At 36.5% G+C, this 23,794-nt stretch overlaps 3 protein-coding genes and 1 pseudogene across 4 annotated transcripts in view; 2 read left to right on the top strand and 2 right to left on the bottom strand.

Annotated features, from left to right (window-relative positions):
* The window catches only part of LOC107673453 (transmembrane protease serine 9-like), a 12,556-nt gene extending 8,531 nt beyond the window's left edge, over window positions 1-4,025 (bottom strand). Inside the window, exons 1-7 of the mRNA XM_016467052.1 lie at window positions 4,010-4,025; window positions 3,472-3,492; window positions 3,221-3,383; window positions 2,674-2,942; window positions 2,438-2,583; window positions 1,918-2,131; window positions 1,715-1,828 (exon numbers count right to left, since the gene is read on the bottom strand). Coding sequence (XP_016322538.1) covers window positions 1,715-1,828; window positions 1,918-2,131; window positions 2,438-2,583; window positions 2,674-2,942; window positions 3,221-3,383; window positions 3,472-3,492; window positions 4,010-4,025 — 943 coding nt within the window. The remainder of the gene's footprint in view (window positions 1-1,714; window positions 1,829-1,917; window positions 2,132-2,437; window positions 2,584-2,673; window positions 2,943-3,220; window positions 3,384-3,471; window positions 3,493-4,009) is intronic.
* A 3,648-nt stretch (window positions 4,026-7,673) lies between these two features.
* On the bottom strand, window positions 7,674-15,893 carry LOC107673454 (trypsin-like; annotated as a pseudogene).
* Window positions 15,894-17,561: 1,668 nt separating this feature from the next.
* Window positions 17,562-18,737, top strand: LOC107673456 (serine protease 27-like). Its single transcript, XM_016467053.1, has 6 exons — window positions 17,562-17,610; window positions 17,817-17,837; window positions 17,920-18,082; window positions 18,175-18,367; window positions 18,439-18,581; window positions 18,674-18,737. Exons 1-6 carry the CDS (start codon window positions 17,562-17,564, stop codon window positions 18,735-18,737), a joined length of 633 nt encoding a protein of 210 aa, XP_016322539.1.
* A 2,778-nt stretch (window positions 18,738-21,515) lies between these two features.
* LOC107673526 (eukaryotic translation initiation factor 4B-like) overlaps window positions 21,516-23,794 on the top strand; it is a 9,093-nt gene continuing 6,814 nt past the window's right edge. For both annotated transcript variants that reach the window (XM_016467138.1, XM_016467139.1), the window contains exons 1-2: window positions 21,516-21,638; window positions 23,428-23,568. In XM_016467138.1, coding sequence (XP_016322624.1) covers window positions 21,626-21,638; window positions 23,428-23,568 — 154 coding nt within the window. In that variant the 5' untranslated portion in view covers window positions 21,516-21,625. The remainder of the gene's footprint in view (window positions 21,639-23,427; window positions 23,569-23,794) is intronic.

Genomic DNA, 23,794 nt, shown 5'->3' on the forward strand with positions numbered 1-23,794 from the left:
ACGAAGGAGCGGCAACCACATGTGACGACCCTGGGCTGGACTCCGCTTCGTCCACGGTGAAAGCCGATCCGGCGATCCACAGCGCGAAGTTGATGTATTTCCTCAGCGATCAGCACGGATCAGCTCCAGGCATGATGAAGTGGATATCGTCCTCTTTTGGAAGGCCAAACAAAGTATTTTCGCTTTCACAACTAAACACAGCGTCTTCACGACATGGCGACGGCGGCAGCAACAATACTACAGCGAGAATAAAAGTTACATCTTCTTTCTTTGCGTGAATATTTGGGCGGCGTTATGCAAATCTTCCCACATCGTGACGTAGACATGTGGGGGCGTGTTAGAACGAGCCGTTTTAGGTAGGCGTGGTTAACTCTTAACTTTCATAAAGAATATCTCTTTGGATTTGAGACTTTAGTCTTTGCAACTTTACAGATCTTCTTTATGCACCAAGAGCTTGTAACACTTCAAAGAGAAAGAAAAAATTGAAATCGCATCATATGACCCCTTTAAAATAAAGTGTGACCACAGATAATAATTCATTATGAATTCTAATATATTCCTAATAGTTTTTCTGATCATTATGTTACTATTGATTTTGACATGACCAGTTTTATCAGTTCACTGTTATAAAAATATAAAATTGTATGATGCCTGAATAAAATGCAAAGTGGGCCAGTTGCATAAGACCAACGAAATGTGTGGTTTGTGCTACATTTTGATGCAGTACACTCCTGTTGGATAGATTTATTACAAGAAAAGCCATTAAAAGACAGACAATGCTTTGAAGTATTGTGTGACAAAAATGTATTGAAACTTAAAGACGTGCCCACTTGTTTGTCAGCAGAAATCACAAATGAGAAAATCAATTTTAAATATTAGATAATTATAACACATTTTTTAATATAAGAAAAGTGCAAATGCTAAATGAAGGAAAAAAAGTTACCCATGCCTACAATTAATGCTAAACAATTACATGCTAGAACTAGAGAGAGAAAAACAAATGAGACAAGGATTCTACTTATGGTGATGTTGTTAAACATATGTTGAACACGAACAATATGCATTTACACCCCTGAGTATAAGTCAGTGCAGCAGCTCTTTGACTGTGTTTATTTCTGACTGTGCAACGCATCCAAAGCGGCACTCAAGTAAAAATCTTCTCTCCGAACAAGCAGATAAAAATCATTCAATTTAGGTGCAAGTGACGTGATTATAAGCCTGTAATCATATATAATCCATGGAAGTATGACATACCTCACACTGCAGAGACACAAAAACAAAAATATAAGTAATGGGATTGAGCAAGAATCAGTTTTGGTGTTTACTTTTTGGACATGCAAAGTATGTTTAATTTATTTAGTATAGCTATGAGTGCAGTAATTAAAAATGGGTATTGGGTATGTAAAATATATGCAGATTTGTATGTCTGCATTATGTATCAAAATATCAAAGCAAGTGGCATTGATTTTAAAGAAACACTTTTCAAGTAGGACATTTCACAAAAAGAACTGGAAACACATTAAAAACATTGACTTCATACATACATCACATTTAAACATGATGGCAAAAATTGCTCAAAAAAGTGAAGTAAGCTGAGAAAAATGACTAGCATAATTTGTATGCAGATGCCAAATAATGTGATATTTTGTTTCTAATGCAACAACATTTTTAAGTGTGAATTAAGTATTACTGAAATGAATGTGTTTGAACTTACTGGCACAACGCTGTCTGTAATCTCTGCAGCAGTTTATACTGCAGTTAGTATTGCAGTTGCAGCGAAAGCGACTGTTGTACTTCTCATTGCATCTCCCCCTACAGGAGGTTGAGGCTGCACATACAAATAATTTTGCGTTAGTCAAGCAAGTATGCTCTCTGACGTGGGTATACGCTGTGTAGGTGTTTGAGAGAGATTTTTACTTAGGCTGGCAGAGGAGCATGAGGTCGGGGGGTTGAAGGCGACAAATCCTGGCAGGTTCTGACCAATTCTGTTGGTGATCCAACTCTGATATCGAGACACACGTGTGTAAACACCAGGAGAGTTGGGATCAGCACAGCCATAACCCCAGCTGGTGATGCCAGACTGAACCCACACTGTGCACTGCCTGCTCACCATTGGACCTCCAGAATCCCCCTACAGAGAAGGACAAGAGGAAAGAAAAAGAAGTTTTAAGTAACAACATGTGTTGTTAAATGAATGTTTATTGAATTATTTTAGTATTGTGTGTTACTGTGATGGTATTTGTGGGCATGACAATGTGTGAACCTAGTCACCTTCTATATCACTGATTTGTTTTATAGTGAATATTTACATTACCGGAGCTACTCAATTTTAAGCATTTATACGAAGTAGACAATGTAAATGCGAAACAGTAGATCTTGAAGTGTGTTATACAGTAGCTGTACATGCTTAGATCAAAAATCTGTTTGTTCATTGCACCTGGCAGGTGTCTTTGCCTCCCTGTGTCAAACCAGCACACATCATGTTGCTGGTAACAGATCCAGAACCCAAAAGAGTATTACATCGATCATTAGCCACCACTGGAACCATAGTCTCCTGCAGGATCCCAGGAGAAGGTAAACTCTCTGAACACCAAAACACACATACACAACCATCTATTAGTGATGTTAGGAGTAGATATATACTTGAATTAATGGGTTTGTAAGTTTTTGTACCTCCAGCTTGAACATCTCCCCAGCCTGTGATCCAGCTGCTGGTGCCAGAAATGAAGACGCTGCTCTGGGCCGCCAGACACACGGGTCTAATATAGTTATTAAAGGTGACTGTGGAGGACAGCCGGAGCAGAGCGATGTCATTGTTGTTTGTGTTGCTGTCATAAGAGGGGTGAACGATTATGGTTCTCACATTTCTACTGATTTCATGGGTATTGACTCCCTCCTGTGTCCTCCTTCCCAAATACACACGCAGACTGGACGTGCTGACACTGAAAGCAATCAGAGAATGTGAACGTGACAAAATAGAAAAAAAAAGAACAAAAAAAATATATGTTTTTTTTAATTTTATTTTGTAATATAGTAAAGTGATTTATTCTTCTCATTTGATATGATATTTTTTGCATTTGGTAAAAACTAAAGAAAATGTTGGAATGGCAAAACAAATTGAAACCTAAGTGCCTTTGCCACTTTGCATTTGGAGGTTAAGCATGACAAAATATCTTAATTTTATCTTTAATATCTTTTGATTTCTCTTGGTGAATCTTACCCAGGTAAGCAGTGAGCTGCTGTCAGCACCCATTCATTGTTGATGAGGGAGCCTCCGCAAAAATGACGTCCAGAAGTGTGCAGACTGACCTGCCACGGCCATGAACCCTCAGGTGCATTCACACCACCCACAATACGAGTGTTTAGAGGAGCCTGTCCACAAACTATGAGAAAGAGAGATAGTTCACATAGGTATTTCTACATTTCTACTATTTGACTTGATGCTGATGTCTTTAGAAGAGGAGCTCTTACCATTCAGCTGAGAAAGTGAACCTGCAAGGGCAGAAATAAAGTGTGCATTAGAACAATTTCATCTTAATTTTTCACTGAATAATGACCCTGTGCAACATTATTGCACTAATAATCGTTAGCTAATAAATAACAATTAACAAGTTAGTTGGTGGGCATAACTTGTATTTATATAAATTGCCATCAAAGTTTGGAATATGCTTTTTTTTCTTATGCTCTTATGCTTCTGAAGACTGGAGTACTGGGTGCTGAAGATTACACAGCAACCTGTTTAGTCTGATTGATGAACAAATGATTCTTATGAGTCAGCTCTTTGATAAAACATTTAAAATGACTCACTAGCCCAGGAGTTACCGGTCAAATTAATCGTTCGTATGAATCAACACATGATACTGAACTGCAAGTTTCATGTTAATGCATCATTATTTTAACAAAGCCCGTAGACTGCTCTTATGTGCTGTGCCACGTAGAAAGCAAAAATATATTCAGTTTTTCTATATAATGTCTTTGTTCACAGTTATCCTCACTTTCATAGAAGTACCATGAGACCTTACCATTGGCACACATGAGCAGGGTCAAAGTGACACACGTTAATCTCCACATCTTCACACAGTCCCTGTGTTCGCGAGCAGATTGGATGCTGGTGTTTAATTTGGTCCTCTGAGACTCTTACAACCCCTTTTATATAGTTCTATAAGCTTCTCAGGTTGCTCTTCTCATCTGTCACTCACCCGCCCACTTCTTTTCTCTTAATTCTCCTACTCCTTTTTTGTCATACTCTTCAAATTCTTTTTAGTATGCACAGCTGTCAAGCACACGTACTTCACTGAGAACATTTTTCACAATTTGGCAATTAGTCATTGTTAATTAATTGCAGGTATGTTTGTAGGGTCATGATAAATGCAAACATTTGTGAGGTCATTGTTAGAGAAGTCGCACATATTAAATTGTAAATAGTATATTGATAGCTTTTTTACTCATTTGATACCATGGTATTTGGATCCTTTTTTTCCAGAAGAAATTTAAACTGGACAAACAAGTTAATTTACAAGGAAAAATAAAGAAAAAATGTGTAATGGCAGAAGAAATCGAAACTTAAATGTCTTTAATGTCAAAAGTTTTCACATTGCATTTCAATGTCAAGCATGACAAATATCTTAAGACACCATGACAACTCTTTCCTTTTTTCAGTCCTTTTTTTCTTTTAGTCTGACTGTCTTTCCTGCTTGCTTCATTTCTTGTAACACACAGATAAAGAAAAAGAGAACACATAATACATATAGGGCATGATGAATATAATACCCTTTAGAAACCAAGACACAGACAATGCGTTACGAATGGCGACTTATTGTCAGATGGCAGCCAAATTACTCATCATAAAAGCCATACACAGGATAGGTGAGTCAGTGTGTGTAATTATTTTTCATTTTATTTACATTTACGAGTTTTACCTGAAGGCACAAAATTGAAATATTGAAAGATAATTGAAGTCAGCCAAAGATAAAAAACTTGCAATGTTTCTTTAGCATATAGGGACACCAGTTGTGTGCTTAAGAATATTTGTGTTAGATTTACAGTATATTGTTCTTATGTTTGACCTTTACAATATCTAGGATCTCTTTGATGTTTTGTGTGATGTGATTGTTTAGTGGCTGTGTAGATGTGATCAGTCTGGCTCTCAGGTTTCGCTCCACTTCTCTCACCTCTAACATAATTATGACGTCGCAATGTCACAGATCTCAAGATCCGGCAAAATAAAGAATACAGAATCCTGAAAGTTGGCCTTAGAATACGCCTTTTGTCAGCCTAACATCAAATTGTCTTTAAATTTGCTCATTAATCAGAGATCAGAAGGCGTCAGAGCCGACTAGAACACTAAATATAGGACACCTCAAACAGAGAATTACTTGTTGTTTGTGAATCAGATCAACCTTTATTTAAGTTCTTTCTTCAAGGGCACAAGGACAAAACAGGATTTTAGCTTGACGACTTTACAGTCTTTTGGTCTCTTAATATAAGTTATTTTAAAATCTAGTTTCAAACACATGCAAAGTACTTTCATAAGGTTTTGAAAACCTTTCTTTTTTTAAGAAAATATTGAATTTTCAATATATGCGTTTTTTTTGTTTTTTTTTTCAAACATGAAATATTCGTTCATTAATTGTTTTTGGTGACACAATTTTACTTTGATTTGGCAGGCAAACTTTTTAAAAATTTTAAAAGAAGTGTAGCAGTTTTGCTAAAATGTTTCTTTATCATGATATCAAGAAGAGGTGTATTCAAGTCATTTTATGTATGAACAGCATTTTTATGTATTTTTGAATGAATTAAGACAAGGTGTACGTTTTCAAAACTGTTCAAACTTGTATAAGGTCCCTACGCAATTGGCCCAACAAAGGTATCCAATGGTGGCTGAAGGTTTCCTGCGTGTTCGGTCTTTTCAGTTCAGTATCAGTCAGCGAGACATGGAAACAAATGCCTTTATGTTAATACACTGTGTGTGTATATCAGGGTTCCTCAATTAGTTTTCGCCGAGGGCCGAATTCTGCCGCCATGCAAATCAACTGTTCCTGCTCATTCCCAAACTGGATCTCTTATAAATAGAACGAGTCAGCAGTTTTCTGTCGGGGATTTATTGTGTCGCGCCGCATCCAAGACAGCATGACTGATTATAACGAGTTCTTGTATTTTATTGCATCGCGCCTCTCGCGTCCGGTGTAGACACGATGTAAGTTAATGTAGCTTTCTGATGCTGCGTTTGAATTTTCATGCCACATTATTTGAAATTAGCGTGAGCCAAACTTTTTTCTCTCATGGGCCGGATGTGGCCCGCGGGCCGCCTATTGAGGAACCCTGATTTATGGGGTTCCCAGGGTAACGGCTGCATTTCTACAGTTTAGTGCCATCTGCTGTCAGAGAGTGAATGTGCTTTCATTCAGTGCATCTCCTTCACTCGTTCTGCCATGCGCTTCTCATCCGTGCTTGTTTATATGAGAATGCGCATGCATCTTTCACGCAGTATACATACAGCGGTGTTGTGCATTGTGACCAGTTGATGGGGAAAATATTCTCTAAATGCATTTAAAAAATCGGAATAATTTGTAATAAAGAATTATTCACAGTATTTTGAAGTGCCCACGATAACAATAATTAGCGCGGGCCAAACTTTTTTCTCTCACGGGCCAGATGTGGCCCGCGGGCCGCCTATTGAGGAACCCTGGTGTATATTGTCCATATTTCAGAAGATCAAAGTGTCTGAGGTTCTTCAAATCTTACACTTGTAACACAGCTAGTCATTCTTTCAAAACCTGATTTCATGCTTTCGTACACATATTTTCTTTCCTCATAATCATTGTTTCAAAAAATCTATACTGAGGACATCTGGTTAAATCACCAAAACCAAGAGTATAATCTTATTTCTATTTAATAATCAGTTATTTAAATAGCAAATAATGCAAGGCACATGTTTCAAATCACTCTTGTTGCTAAATATTTAGTAATACAGGGTACAGTTCCCTTCTGATGCATCTCTGATCAATCTGATCACATAGTCATTATTTCATCTCTATACTGCTCTGTGTTCACAAATGACTCTCTCCCTCTCTCTCATACACACACACACACACACACACACACACGTTCCTGAGTTTCCATGTGTCATACTGTACAAACTCTATTTTATATCCCTTTACCCTGGCCCTACCCCTAAATCTACCCCTCACACAAAACTGGTGTAAAAAAAAAAATATTGCCATCATACCGTAGGTTATACCTGAACCAAACACACACAATTTAGACACACAAAGTAAATCCCTTTTACTGTAATTATTTCATTATATTTAGTTATTCATTTCGGAAATTGCACACATATAGAAATCTATAAATGTACTGTACCAAATGATTTATTGATTAACAATTAAGACCAGCTGGATTAAATTATACACAAATTTAACTGATGATACACATTTAACTGAATGAGAAGATAAGCAAAGGAAAAGATTGATAGATTTAGCATTATGAAAAGCAGATTAAAAATTCATAAAAAAATGCATAGTGATGAATATTACACATTTTGTGTAGTGAAAAGGATAATTTGTGTTTTACACTAACATGATTTAAAGTATGCTGAAATGTTTGGAAAAAGGTGAATTTTTATGATGTGTTCAGAAAATGTAGTCTTGCTTGCGAAAATTGCTTCAATGCCATCAAAAAACTGCAAATACAATAACAAACATTATCATTTATCTGCATATAGCAGCACAATAACATAATAAAGCAGCAGTAATTCAGTATTCATTCAAACCTGGACTTTTAAATCTCCAAATTTCCAAAATGTATTGAAACAGGGAGAAAAATAAAACCATCTCAAAATCATCTTATATCATAGCAAACATCAAAAACATTTTGCCACTCATAAAACAGTGACTTTAACTAAACTACTTTACATAAAGTTAGAATTGCGAGATGTATTTTTTGTTTTTACTTTAAGTGTTTTAGATTATGTGCCAAAACCAAATTCATTTACAAAATAGGGCAGGTGTGATCTAGTGGCTAAGGGCTGGTGATCAGAATGCTTCTGGGTGAAGGAATGATAATCACCATCTTGGCCTAGAGCGAAGCACCTAGCTCAGGTTGCTGCAGGAGGATTTCTCTTATGTCAAGAATACTGTAAATTGCTTTGGACAAAAGCATCTGCTAAATTACTACTTGCTTAGCAACTAGAGCATGAATGGCATCCATTTGTTATGAAGGATCCACTGCAGAAAGTCACAAGAATAGTCACAAGAGAAGATCGTCTTGTGTCTCTATAAAGTACAGTATATAACAATACAACCCCAAATGGTAATCATCGTAATTACTAGCAAGTACCAACAAAATACTGGTAATTTAAATTCTCTGCATTTAATTATTTGTCATTCTTATGAAAATAAATCAGAAATGTTGTAATATATTTAGGTACAGAGTAAGTTCAAAATATTAAGGCTTAGAACCTATACAAAACCCCTAAATTCAGTTCAGAAATGCACTTTTCTAAGCCATAAGTACTGTACTCATGTCACTGTGGTACATTTGCGATGACGCAAGTTGGAAGCAGTTACAATGACACAAAGGAATTTCACCAGAATTTCAGGAAGTCATCATGTGGAAAAAAATCCCTTAAACAAGTATCTCGGGAACATCAAGACAATGCAAGGACAAGGATGTAAAAAGACACACAATAAGACATTACAAAGATATTAAGACTGTGCTTATGTAAGTGTAATCATGTACCATGTAAATATGCTTAGTCAAGTGTACAAACCAGTAACTATTTGAGGAAAGGTTAGAGATTTGTTAAGCAATGTTTATACTAATGTTCGGTTGGGGTCATAAGATTGAAATGTCATGATGTGTTGTGCAATTCCTCATAGAGTGGTGATCTTTTGTAAAATCTTGATCTTTTGTGATTAAAGAGTTCATTGTACCATGAAAATGTTGATTTGTGATGTCAGATAAATGACACTGAACACTCTTCGGACAGAAGAGTGAGCACTTCACGACAAACAGGTTTTGAAGCATTTAGTGAATCATTTTCACTGACACTGACTGTAAAATATTACCCTTAAAGCCATTTCGGAACACACAGTGCTGGGAAGGTCACTTTGGAATGTAATAGGTTACAGATTACAAGTTACCCTATTTAAAATGTAATAAGTAGTATAACTATTTCAGTTTACAGTTTCCAAGTTTCTAACAAATGTTTTCAACTGTTAATCATTTTGAAACATTTAAAGCACGCGGGGTTAACACTTGAATTAAGATTATAATTTAATTTTAAAGCAGAGCCACCACAAAATCAGACTATAGCACAGCATCTTTGAGATTGTTCTGAAGTTAAATACAGATTTAAAATCATAAGATATAGTTTAATTGTTATGATACTGTTTTTGAAATCAAATCTTTGCACTGGCATCTAACAATGCCTTGCAAAAAACAGTTAATCTTTAAAAAATAAGGCATATACATAAACCCAAATAGGAAATAAAACACTTGTTGAATAAGCATGTGTCCTAAACTCCTGAAACATTGGTGTCTCATATTTTAGAGCAGTCAATGCAATTAATGCAATTAATATTTCCATAAGTAACTGTCATTTAATTACACATTTTTTCTCAGTAACTGTAACTGATTACATTTGTTTTGGGTTACACTTTATTTTAAAGTGAAAGTGACGTGACATGTGGCCAAGTATGGTTACCCATACTAGGAATTAGTGCTCTGCATTTATCCCATCCTAAGTGCACATACACAGCAGTGAACACACACACCGTGAACACACACCCGGAGCAGTGGGCAGCCATTTTTGCTGCGGCACCCGGGGAGCAGTTGGGGGTTCAGTACCTTGCTCAAGGGCACCTCAGTCGTGGTATTTAAGGAGGGAGAAAGCGCTGTACATTCACTCCCCCCACCTACAATCCCTGCCGGTACGAGACTCGAACTCGCAACCTTTGGGTTACGAGTCAGACTCTCTAACTATTAGGCCACGACTTACAAAGGTGTCCTTATTACAGTGTAATTATACATTTAAGTGCTGAGGAATATTAATTCACTACATGTACTAACTATATGGCTAGGGTTAGGAATAGGGTTTGGCTTAAGTTTACTTGCATGTAATTATGCATAATTTATTGTTATTATAATAGTACACGTAAAATGTGTAACAAGGACACCTTAAAATAAAGTGTAACCTTATTTTATAATCAAACTATGTTATTCCGTTACATGTAACTAGTTACTGCTCAACACTGAGAACACATACATTCATATTAAGATATATTTTATATCACCAAAAGAATATACTTTTTTTTTTTAAAATAATGCTTATATGTTTTAATCTTCATTGAAGTCCTGATCATCTTGTTCAGCTTTATTTTGCGATAAAGACTGGTGTGGGCAACTCATCATATACAATAAACATGGACATATTTTGGACAAATATTGATTTGAGTTGAAAGTATTTTCCAATGTTACCTATATATTATTTAAAAGTTTCTGGTATGAAAAAAAAATCATTACAATCAGTGTTGGGTAGATTACTTACAAATTCTAGACCCATAGATACGTTACTTTTTATAGATTAGTTAGTAACATCTTCTAATTTACTAATTTTGGGTAATGTATTCTGACTACTTTTTAGATTTTTTTTAATTACTTTTTAGCTAACTTGTTGTAAACTTATCATTAAACATGCCATATTGTTATAAAAAAGCAAAGAGATAGATCAGTCCCTTGCCAATTTATATCAAGGAGACCATTATACATGGTCTGATAACTTGAGAAGTACAGTACTTTTCTCCCTCAAATTCAGAAGTATGGTTTTCAAATTTATATGTGAATACAGTCAAGGCTAAATGGGATGACACACAGTCGGATTTTTAGAAAGGAAAATTTAAAAGAGAAAAAAAAAAAATTAAGGAGAATCAATAAATGATGAATAATTTACTGTCATTGTGTGATATGTAATCATGTAGTCTGTAGTAAAATGTAACTGTAAAATGTAATATACTCTAATTATACTTAATAGTACTTAATTTTTGGAATCTGTTTTGGAATACTTAATCCAGATTACATGTAATCAGTTACTACCCAGCACTGATTACAATATGAAAACAATTGACCTAGCAACAAGACAAAGACTGTAACAATAGTTAGGCCTACTGTAGGCTGTTTTGTTTTCCTACATTTGATATCTGAGACCCAAGATGGTGCATCGGCATTGGTGCACCAAACAAATAGGTCCCTTCTTCTGGGTTTCTTTCTTCTGTTGAACACAAATGAGATATTATGAAGAATGTTGGTAACCAAACAGTTGACTTCCATAGTATTTTTTCCCCGTACTATGGAAGTTAATGGTTTGTTTACCAACATTCTTCTCAATATCTTCTTTTGTGTTCAGCAGAAGATAGAAACTCACACAGGAACAACTTGAGGGTGAGTAAATAATGACAGAATTTTTATTTTTGAGTGAACTATCCCTTTAAGTCCATGCAGCATCCAGAACCTTTTCTGTTGCAAGTGCTAAGTATTGGTAGTTTTTGGAGGTTAAAATACTCACATAATGGGAAAAAAATAATGCTTTATGCTAAATTGATTATATTCACCCTAAAAATTTTTTATAATAATAATAAATTGTATCACTATAGGTTGTGAAGCTTTTCAAATCCTGGTACTGAGTCAATAGTGTTGCCTCTAATGATTGCCAGACTTAATTTTTCCATTGAGATGCTTGCTACTTCCTTATAGACCATGACCTCATCCTGAATCATGTACTGCCTTTCTAAAAAGCACCTCCCCTTCTAAGTAAGTCATTCACCTTTTTTCCCAAACTTTAACAGCTATTGTAGTGAAAAATCCTGGTGGTAGCCGTCCTTTGTGGCTTGTGGTTTGTGGGTTTATTGTTAGTGAGATGTTATGTGCATGAGCTGTAGTGATGATTTATTATATCCTTGTTCCTAGTTACCTTGAAATTTAAGAAAGCAGCAGTATTTACTGATGTATAGCCTATTGAAGTTAAACTGAAGTTTAGTTTTTGAATAAACTCAAGTTTTATGACATTTTTAATAATGGTAGGACTACACAACATCATTTCCTAAACATTTTTATTATTTTAATTGTGAATATTATTGTTAGAAGATGTTGAGTGTAAAAAAGTCAAGTAGTAATGTCACTTACACCTCCTCGCAGATTTAGTAAAATGTGTTATTGGTTGTACTTTATTTTAAGATGTCCTTGTTATACATTTTAGTACTGAGTAATATTAATTAACTACATGTATTTACTATATGGTTAGGGTAAGAATGAGGGTTTGGTTTAGAGTTACTTGCATGTAATTATGCATAATTAATTGTTATAAATACATGGAACACGTGTAACAAGGACACCTTAAAATAAAGTGTTACTGTGTTTTTATAGCCTTAAACAAAAAAGTTGACTTATTCCACAGAAAATTTTGCACGTTTATTAATGTTCCACAATGTCTTTTAGATGTATTTACCATTGTAATACACCAGGCCTGCGTTCAGCCCCGACAAAACGGTGCAAAACGTTTTTTAAACGGAAACGGTGGTGCGTTGAACACTCTGTTCTGATGACGCAAGAGTTGCAACTGTGGCAGCTGAGAAGGCCATTCTTTGTGTTCTTTTTGAAGAATTTTCGGAGCCTGATGAAATCGGTATAAATACGTGTTTAATACTGCAAAATACGCTCCATGTTACAGTCACTATAAATTCCAGAATAAAAGAGAACATCCCAATAGAGTGAAGGGATTTGTGGAAACTGTGGTTCCTAATTATTGTGATCCAACATTTGCCTCGCATTTCAGGATGAAAAGACAAACATTTCAGGTGAAGGATAATCCACTTCTTACCTCCAAGACTGTGTTATGATCTATATGACCTTATTATTTTTATTGTGAGTATTAGGCTTATCATTATTGCTGATCACTGTTGTTGTGCTATGATATTGTAATATTTACCATTATATAATCAGAGGAGTTTATGAAAATGTCACTCCACAATGCAATAGCAAGATATATAAATATTTATAGTATTTTTATGTTACATTAATCAGTATTTAGCACACCTTCCTAAGGAAAGGATATGGACCAGAAGACATTGCAATTACTAAATGATATTTAGACAGACTTAAAGAAGTTCCAGATCTATACTTGCCCTTATTATTTCAGTTATTTTGCCTTTAATGTAAATAAACATGTGCAAACAATATACTTGGTCTTGTAAATGTATTTTGATGTTAATTACATTGTGCGAGCTGTCTCTTTAATACCGCGTGGTTTATATACATGTTGCTGCTGATTGGGCTGACATTTTTGACACACCCACCAAACAAGAGAAAACGCCGTTGCACACCATTTCCAGGAAACATGTCATTCAACCCGGAAACCGTAGCAAAATGGTGCACACCGGTTTGAGCTTGAACTTGCCCCAGGATTTTTTTCTACTAAACTAATATGATCTTTGAGTTTTTAGAAAAATTTGTTTAACATCGGTGTTCATTATAGGCTTGGCAGAATTTTTCATACATTGAAAAGCAACCTTTTCTTCACAAAAGGTTTCACAAAACCTTGTGTGTGTGTGTGTGTGTGTGTGGTAAAGAGTTTTATTAGAAAGACGACGTGTGCTCATTAATGTTTTGAACATGGCAAATGTAAAACATCGCCCCCTGTTGGTGTAATTTATTACAGCAAGGTACTTTACAAGTCAGATGATGCAAATTATTTATTTAATAATTTACACAGATACAGATTACAAACAAGACTCAAGTTATATTATCACTTAATGCTAGTAATGCTAGATATTATGTAATCTAAATATATCATTATTTTGTATACTTTCTATATGAAATTAATTTAAATCTTTATTTTTTATTTGACATACAAATAAAGAAATCTTCATTCTCAATAGGAAAATTTATTTAAATGTTGGTAATTTGGGGCTGATTTAAAGAAATATGTATACATTTGTTCTAATCGCTGTACTTGCACAGCTTATAGAATGTTTGAAGAAACTGAAACATATATATATATATATATATATATATATATATCCCTGCAAAAACACAAAAACAAACAGAGCTGAAGGACTTCTGGTCTTTTAAGATACTGCTGGAGTAATTTACTGTCTCAGTTATTTGAGTATTATTTCAAAACTATAAACATGATAAACAGTTGCCAGTGTATTTGGACTTACTGCATTGCCTTTCATAATCCCTACAGCAGTTTCTGCGGCAGCCAGGATTGCAGTTGCAGCGGTTGCGGATGTCAAATCTCTCACCACATCTTCTACGACAAGAAATTGAGGCTACAACAAAAAACATTTAAACAAGCATTATGCAGAGAAGTGAGTGGTAATAAGAAGACATTAATGTGTACATGTGTGTGAAAGAGAGTTACACTGATTGGGTGGAGGTCTAAAAGTAGTAGTTGTTCTTGAGGTAGCAGAAACTCGTGAGGTAGTAGAAACAGGCAATGCAGTAGAAGCAGTTGTGGCAGCAGAAATAGGTGATGTAGTAGATGCAGGTGAGGCCGTAGAAACAGACTGGCATGTGCTTGAAGGGTTGAAAATGACGAATCCTGGAAGGTTCTGGCCAATGTTGTTGGTGATCCAGCTCTGATACTGTGACACACGGGTGCGTTGGGATCGGCACAGCCATAACCCCAGCTGGTGATACCAGACTGAACCCACACCAAACACTGCTTGCTCACCATTGGACCACCAGAGTCTCCCTACGCAAAGACGGAGAGGAGACATTTTTCTTTGAGCAATATATTAGAAGAACCTAATGGACTTTCAGATACGCAGCATGTTTTGAAATGGTTGTTGTACCTGGCAGGTGTCTTTGCCTCCCTCCATTAAACCAGCACACATCATGTTGCTGGTAACAGATCCAGAGCCCAGAAGAGTATTACATCGATCATTAACCACTACTGGAACCATAGTCTCCTGCAGGATCCCAGGAGCAGGTAAACTCACAGACCACCAAAAACTCACACAACCTTCTATTAGTGATGTTAGGAAGAGATGCATAAGTGAATTAATGGAGTTGCATGTGTTTGTACCTCCAGACTGAACATATCCCCAGCCTGTGATCCAGCTGCTGGTGCCAGAAGGGAAGGCACTGTTCTGGGCCGCCAGACACACGGGTTTAATATAGTCATTAAAAGTGACTGAGGAGGAGAGACGGAGCAGAGCAATGTCATTGTCGCTGGTTTGACTGTTGTAGGAGGGGTGGACGATGATGGAGATGACATTTCTACTGATTTCATAGGTATTGACTCCTTGCTGTGTTTTCTTTCCCAGGTACACAAGCAGATCGGATGCGCTGACACTGAAAACAGATGAAGGTGAAGAAAAGAAAAGAATCAATCAATAGTGTAAAAACAGCCTCAGAGCCCGTGGTTTGGATGAATAGTTGAATACTGATGTGAATCTTACCCAGGTAAACAGTGAGCTGCAGTCAGCACCCATTCACTGTTGATTAGGGAGCCACTGCAAAAATGACCTCCGAAGTTGGAGCTGTGCAGACTGACCTGCCACGGCCATGAACCCTCAAATGCATCCACACCGCCCACAATATGGGTGTTCAGAGGGGCCTGTCCACAAACTATGAGAAAGAAAGAGAGGGAGATTGTTCTCTTGCACATTTCTGTTAAAAAAAAAGCTGACATCTTAAGAATGTGACAAGCTCTTACCATTCAACTGAGAAAGTGAACCTGTAGTGGAAGAGACAGAGTAGCACACATTAAATTATCCCTCATGAACCAGGACCATGGCAGAAACATGTACTGCTGATGAAGTTTCTAAGTAAAAGACCTTACCTTGAACACATAAGAGCAGGGCCAAACCGACACACGTTAACCTCCACATCTTCGCAAACGGTCTCTTCTCTTGCAGGGTGGATGGAGATTGTGAATTTGGTTCTCTTTGCTCACAAAACCTTTTTATATTCACTTCTCCAGTCTCTGCTTGTCACTCGTCTAATCACTCTAATGTCGCACTAATCTATTTTTACTATTATTTTGCTCCTCGCCCTGTTTTCATAATGGAAGCCTGTTAAACGTATTCTAGAACTAAATTCACTTAATATGCAAGTTTTGTTTTCAGAGATTATCAGTTTTGTTCATCTCAGTCTAATTCGAACAGGGTGTTCATATTTTAGCCAAAAATTAATTATTTACTCACCCTCATGTTGTTACAAACCTGTTTGTGACTTCAAACAGTGGAACAGAAAAGCAGATGTTAGGAATGACACAGCAATCACCATTCTCATTTCACCATTCACTGCATGGAAAAAAAGGACAACATATAATTTTCAGTTTTTGGGTGAACTAACTATTCCTTTAAGAACAGTGGAAACATTTTTTGAGATTTAAAGTAAAATATAAAGAATAAATGGCAAAAGATTATACTTGAAGTTTAAACAAATAGCCATGCTTTGTTACGAAAATAATAGAAATTACATTTAAATTCCAGTGAAAGTGATCAAATATTCCGTTTTTTTCCTTACATTGACTTTTTTTGTAATTCTGGAATAATTAAATGATCCAAAACAAACATTTGCCGTTTAGTAGGCAGTTTGATTTCAGATATGAAAATGCAGAGCAACATGTGAGAGAATGTGAGCTGATTATTTACAGGAGACATCTGTCACCACCACACAGCAATTAAGCTAAGCTCAGTTTATCTGGATTTGTGACAAACAGGTACAAAAAAAAGTGTTGGCGAAACACACAAGTACAAAAATGACAGTATCTGTTAGTTTGAGACACTAATGAGACACTAATTATGACTTAAAGGCAGAATGTGGCAATCAGAAATTTTACAGTGTCATTGTAAAAGTGTAACAGAGGGCAGGTGAATCAATGTTGCAATTGTAGCGTTCCAGCAATTTCAATTTCATATTTCAAAATAAATCATAAAGTTCAAGCAATAACTATCATTCTTTTAGGTGTTTATTCATAATCTCAGAAAACAAGCAAGAAAAACAACACATATTAGCTGATCATCATTTTTTCAACACAGCATTCATTTGAATTTCTAAATATAATTATCTTTCACTCTGTCTCTATCTATCTATCTATCTATCTAGTAGATATATAAGATATGTTTAAACAAGTGTTATTTTAAAATAAATTGATATATGTGATGTGATTTATTATAATTATATAATCTTTAATGTTATTATAATTACCTGGATGTAGAGTACACATCCTCATTAGACTTACTATTCTCAGCAAGATCAAACAGCAATAAATTATTATATAACATGAACATCCTGCCCGATTATAGAGATGAATAAAAATGTCTGGAAAAAACTTTGCATGTAATATGTTAAGAAGAAAATTTCGGTCTGCATTGTGAAAACAGGGCGAGGAGCAGAAAATGATATTAAAAATGGATTAGTGCGACATTAAAGTAATTAGACAAATGGCTAGCAGAGACTGGAGAAATGAATATATAAAAGGGTTGTAAGAGCAAAGAGAACCAAATCCACCATCTCCATCCATTCTGCAAGAGAAGAGACGGTTTGTAAAGATGTGGAGGTTAACGTGTGTCGGTTTGGCCCTGCTCTTATGTGTTCAAGGTAAGGTCTTTTACTTAGAAACTTCATCAGCAGTACATGTTTCTAAGGTAAGGACTTTTACTTGCTTAAGGTAGAAACTTCATCAGCAGTACATGTTCAAGTGGGATAATTTCATTAAATTAATTAGCTAGAGGATGTCACACATAGCTAGATGTCCATGAAATCTTTCCTATTTAATGTGTGCTGCTCTGTCTCTTCTGCTACAGGTTCACTTTCTCAGCTGAACGGTAAGAGTTTGTCTCATTCTTCATATATTCATATGAATCATATAGTTTTACAGAATTGCACATCTGTCTGTTTCTCTCATAGTTTGTGGACAGGCTCCTCTAAACACTTGTATTGTGGGCGGTGTGGATGCCTCTGAGGGTTCATGGCTGCGGCAGGTCAGTCTGCACACTTCTGGACGTCATTTTTGCGGAGGCTCCCTCATCAACAATGAATGGGTGCTGACAGCAGCTCACTGCTTACCTGGGTATGATTCACCTAAATACACGAATGCACTTGTTTTGTTTTGATTGTTAGATGTATGTTTTTGTTTTCTCGCTTTTCTCTTACTGTATTTAGTGTCAGCGCATCCAGTCTGCGTGTGTATTTGGGAAGGAGGACGCAGCAAGGAGTCAATGCCAATGAAATCAGCAGAAATGTCACTACGATCATTGTCCACCCCTCCTACGACAGGACCACAAACCACAATGACATTGCTGTGCTCCGGCTGTCTGCCAGAGTTACCTTTAATGACTATATTAGACCCTGCCAGGTACAACAACCATTTCAAAACATGCTGCGTATCTGAAAGTCCATTAGGTTCTTCTAATATATTGCTCAAAGAAAAATGTCTACTCTCTGTCTTTGCGTAGGGGTGGTCCAGTGGTGAGCAAGCAGTGTTTGGTGTGGGTTCAGTCTGGTATCACCAGCTGGGGTTATGGCTGTGCCGATCCCAACGCACCTAGTGTTTACACCCGCGTGTCACAGTATCAGAGCTGGATCACCAACAACATTGGCCAGAACCTGCTGGGTTTTGTTACCTTCAACCCTACAAGCACATGCCAGTCTGGTTCTACAGCCTCACCTGCTTCTACATCAGCCACTTCTACAACTTCTCCAACTACTACTACTACTACTACTAAATCACCAACTACTACCACCCCAAAACTTCTACTACCATAAGACCAGCAACTACTACTCTTTCACCCAGTTACAGTAACTCTTTCTCATACTCTACACACTTATATGTCCTGAAAGGGATAGTCCACCTAAAAATGAAAATTCTGTCATCACTTATTCCCCATTTATATCATTCAAAACCTAAATGAATTTACTATTTCTGTAAGAAAAGATGCTTTGAAGAATGTTGTTACCTAAATAGTTTTGGTTACCATTGACTTGTATTTTTTTGTCCATACACTTAAAGTCAAAGACAACTGATTTCTCAAAATATCTTCTTTCGTGAATTCTCATTAACACTACATACTTCTCTGCTTGATAACGTCTTTTTGTTGTAGGCTCAACCTCTTGTCAAGGGAGATGTGGTGAAAAATATGACTTTCGCAACCGCTCCAACTGCAGTCCTCGCTGCCTCATAAACTGCTGTGCGGATTATATAAAGATATGCAGTAAGTCAAAATACACACACAAACAAACAAGTGATCATAATTCTGAAACACAAACCAAACATGATTCAAATTCTGAATTCTTTAGTCTAGAAGTCTTCAGCTTTGTTTGTTTTTGTGTCTCTACAGGGTATTAGGAAATAACTCTTGGCTGGCACGATCCTCTGAATGGCTCACCTGCACTATATGTTTTCAATTTGTTTATACATTCTGTGCAACAATTTCATGCATCAAGTACAGATTATATAACAAAATATTTCTTTAAATCAGCAAAGAATCAACTGATTTTAAATTGATTTCTTCAAAATGTATGTGTAATGAGTGTCTAATTTCTTCCCTCTTCAGACTAATGATTAATTTATCGTGTTTGTGTGTCAAAATTGTACCTAAATATTTCAAAATTCATTTTATGGAGCATACAAAATCATACAAGCAGAATATATAATAGCATAACTTGATAATATAATTTCTTGTTTGTAATCTGTATTATATAAATGACTAAATAAATACTTTGCGTCATCTGGCTTGTAGTGTCTTTAATGTTATAAATCACACCAATGGGGGTGGATAAAAGATGTTTGTAGATTCATGGTACAAAATACATGCCTTTGTACCGCTACGACAAGGATGTACAAATATTAAAGTGATGGAAACACACTGCTCAATACTCAACTGAAAAGTAGATTTAATTTTAAACGGATTTCCGGATTTGGATATGTAAAATTGATATGTAGAAATGCAAGTTGCAGTACCATCCGAGAGCCACACTGAGCTTCCACACAGAGAAAACCAACCCATATTTTCCCTCACCAATTATGAGGAGGCCATCCTTGCTTCTCAAAGATGTATCCACTGTGTAAAAAACTGGATCTGTGGTAGAGATATAGAGACATGCGAAGAGAAAGATTTTTAGCACACTAGCAACACTAAGGAAATGTGTGAACTGATAAAATGCATATTTTCAATGTAATGCAAGTCGCTTTGGATAAAAGCGTATGCCAAAATAAATGTAGGACCTCAAGGTAACCAAAAAGGCCCATTTCCAACACACAATACAAGGGGCCCAGAAAACCTAGCGATGGCCCTAATCTTTAGGGTGTGTACTGTAAATGACAGAATTTGCCTACCAACTTCTTGCTTGTATATCTTGTTACAAAAGACAAGCATAAACCATAAAAAAAGTAATTTCATATCAAATAAAAAGCTGTTATGATAACATTACTACATAACAAGATAACAAGAAAAGTAAGTTGAATAAGCCTGTATTGAATATTTATGCCATTTTCTCAAGGATTTCCGTTTTCCAGTTTGGTTGTTGCTTTCTGTTTCCAGAAATTATTACTACCAGTTTTCACATCCGCACAAAGTGCAACTTCTAAAACATGCTCTCGTGCTGGGAGGATCTTCCTCATCGGACGGCGGCTGGGACGGGTCGGTTACGGGGAAGTGGCGTGACAACGCAGGAGGAATCTGCAGTTGGCAAGAGTTATATGGTCAAAACTTCTAAATTAAAAAATCGCGGAAATTTAACCGATGATCTTGGAAGAAAAGTATGTTTATCAACTGGAGGTCGGAAAAGGGGAAAAATAAGAAGACTGGGAAAGTCAAATGAAAAGAAGAAAGCGGTGGCGGGTAAGCACAGCTGTGTTGTGAATGGACCAGAGTGGGGAGATTCTGATATAGTGGATAGTGAGGATAGTATGGAAACAAGTCAAGGAAGCGGAAGAATGAGGGAGAAAAGAGAAAATACTTTTGAAGGGATTAGAGCAAAGAAAACCAGGCGTAGTCGAAGTTTTGAAAGAGGAGTAGAAGAGAGTGACCATGAAAGTTTGAAATTTAAAATGATACTGAGATTCGGCGAGGAGAAGGGAATATCATCAATGAGTCCAGTGAAATTGACAACTATTTTGCGAAACCAGATTGGCTACATACATATGGCAAAGGTTTTAAGAGATGGAAATCTACTGATTGTGTGTAGAACTGAAGAGCAGAGGGAGAGGGCTGGCAGAATTAAGGAAATAAGACAATTTAAAGTAATAAATACAAGTCGTTAGAAAGTTTATTTTTGTATCTTAAGAGAACAGAGCTGATTAAGATAATTTAGTGGGAAAAATCTTCTTGAGGTAAAGAAGTAAACATTTATTTATTTATTTTTATTTATTTATTTATTTTTTTTATTTTTTTTTGTTCTCTTATTATGAAAGGGTAAACTCTGGTTCACACTCCAATACAGTAGGTGGCGATAATGCACCTTAACATTGGTGCTACCCGCCATAAAACCGAAGAAGAAGAAGAAGATGCTCTCATGCTTGTGAGTGAGGGTGTGATGCCTGCCTGCCTGCCCCCGTGACAAATCCCTGACGCCTTCATCCGGGACTCTTCCACCAGACCACTCACTCTCCAACATGGCGGCGTCAGGTGAGAAAAATGCGCTCCCGCGGTCTGCCTTCATTTGTAGGCGTCTTTGCGGAACAGCTCTAAACAAGTTTGTAGAACACTCTTGGGTTCAAACGTAAGGGTTATGGCATTCACTGTGTGCGTTTTTCGATAACCGCACTGCTAAATATACTGGGAAAATACACTGAAAACACGAAGGATTAGTTGTATTGGGGAAGCCTTATGCTCAAATGAATTAGCCAGTTTGCTAGCGGCCAAATCATGTGCCTCGTCTGTCTTGTTCTCCTCTGAAGTTTTAGGACGGGACGAAATTTTGCAAACGGATGTTTGGGTGTTTTAATGTACGTGGTAGTTTATAAGGTTAATGCACGTAAAGTTTTGATATTATGGTAAATGATAGTGCCTGAAGTTCATTGCTAATAACCCGTGCTTGGCGCGCATGCGCAGTACGATCCAGAGGAGGGACCGGAGAGGTCACCACGTGCGTGGAGCCGTGGGCATAGAGCTGAAATAGACTTTCTCTCATCTTTTTTTTTTTTTTTTAAAGAATGGCGGTTGGGTTGGTGATTTTGGTTTGTTTCAGTGACTTGTTTTTTATGTGTATATGTGTTCCCCAAAAATACTTTTTTACGGATTTATTCAGTGCAGTTGCATCGTTACGCCTGTAGGCGGCGAGTGCCTTTTTTTTGTCGAGTCTTTGAATCATTTACTAATTCATTCTATTAAAATCGAGTCATTCATGACCAAAAAAACATGTCGTATTATTCTGTTTTAAAATGTATGTCAAGACTAGTTCTGTAAAAACACTTTACAGAGGGTAAATACTTTAAGAGGGTTTACGCATCCAATATATATATATATTCCTCAGTAAGTTAGCAAGTGTTTCCAAGGCTTGTACAAGCAGCTAGATGTACAGAACGTATGCAAGTACAGCTCTTATCTTTTTAAATGGGGAAAGACTAAATTATCTGAAACTGTTTGTTAATGATACATCTGATTGACATTTCAAGTCAATAGTAACATTTGACACCAGTGGTATCATAAATTGTGCTTCTGCTTTTCCGGGCTTGTCCAACTAATGCATATACAAGTTCTAGAGTAAACAAACATAATGTGAGTTTGTCTTATGTCACCTTTTTTCCCCACATTGATTGCAGTGTCGTCAATGCATTTTTTGCACAAGGTGTGACATTGCTCACTGGTGTGAAAGCTATTAGTGTCTGTTCTGGGTTTTATGCAATTTAATGAAGGGTGTTAAGAGGCTTTACCTGGAAATCCTCTGCAAGTGTAGTGACATTTCATTGTTAAAGCAAGCAGATATTAGAGAATAAACAAATAGTGAGATAATGTCTTTTGAATAAGCCTATCTGTTTTTTGCATGGTCATGCTACATCTGTTATCTGTGTCACGATGTGGCCCATCTAGGGTGGAAACATTAAAACATCCTTCTTCTTCTGAATGTTAATGGTGGCATCAAATTAAAATTTACCCTAGCTTTTTTCAAAATGCATCTTATTGAAAACATTTCATCCGTGCATATGCTTATTTGTTTTGACTTTATTCTTAATCAAAATGTCATAACTCTGACCCGATCTTCTGGTGAAATGGCAGCTTTCTCTCTGGTGTAGTATGCTGAACTACTTCAATCATTTTGTCCGTTCAAAGTGTAGTTCAACCAAAAATGAACATTTGTCATTTACTCACCCTCAAGTTATTCCAAACTACTGTCAGCTGTTTGGTTCAACGTATTTATCAAATAACGGAATTCCTCTGTTTTGGTGTTCTCATAGCATCTGTTTTTTTTTATTAGCTAAGAAGAATAAGAAGAAGGGCAAGACCCTGACCCTGAATGACTTCCTTGCGAATGATAGCAGTGGCAGTGTACCCCCCAGTTACCCCAGCACAAAGACCGCCAACTGGGCAGACGAGACCGATGACTTGGATGCAGATGGTGAGTAAAGGCTGGAATGCACTACATGACTTTTAAAATCTGAAAAGCCCCATTGCTAGGAGACTCGTGACAAATGAAAACAATATGTGTTCTAAGAGCGGCTCGAAATATCAAACATGTTTGATATCCTCAGACCTGATGGAATCATAGTCTGAAGAAGTGCTGCACGATTTGGGGCAGAAATCCAGTAGTTTTTTTTTTTTTTTTTTTTTCCAATGATTTTGCA

The sequence above is a fragment of the Sinocyclocheilus anshuiensis genome, unplaced genomic scaffold, assembly GCF_001515605.1.
Source record: "Sinocyclocheilus anshuiensis isolate Anshui unplaced genomic scaffold, SAMN03320099.WGS_v1.1 scaffold44, whole genome shotgun sequence".
NCBI classification, from domain to species: Eukaryota; Metazoa; Chordata; class Actinopteri; order Cypriniformes; family Cyprinidae; genus Sinocyclocheilus; species Sinocyclocheilus anshuiensis.

Excerpts from the sequence above, each read along its gene's own strand:
- LOC107673456 (XM_016467053.1), top strand. The coding sequence starts at position 17,562 with ATGTGGAGGTTAACGTGTGTCGGTTTGGCCCTGCTCTTATGTGTTCAA. Across the intron at positions 17,838-17,919 it reads TTCACTTTCTCAGCTGAACG|TTTGTGGACAGGCTCCTCTA; the intron begins GTAAGAGTTTGT and ends TTTCTCTCATAG. Across the intron at positions 18,582-18,673 it reads GTTTACACCCGCGTGTCACA|CCTCACCTGCTTCTACATCA; the intron begins GTATCAGAGCTG and ends CTGGTTCTACAG.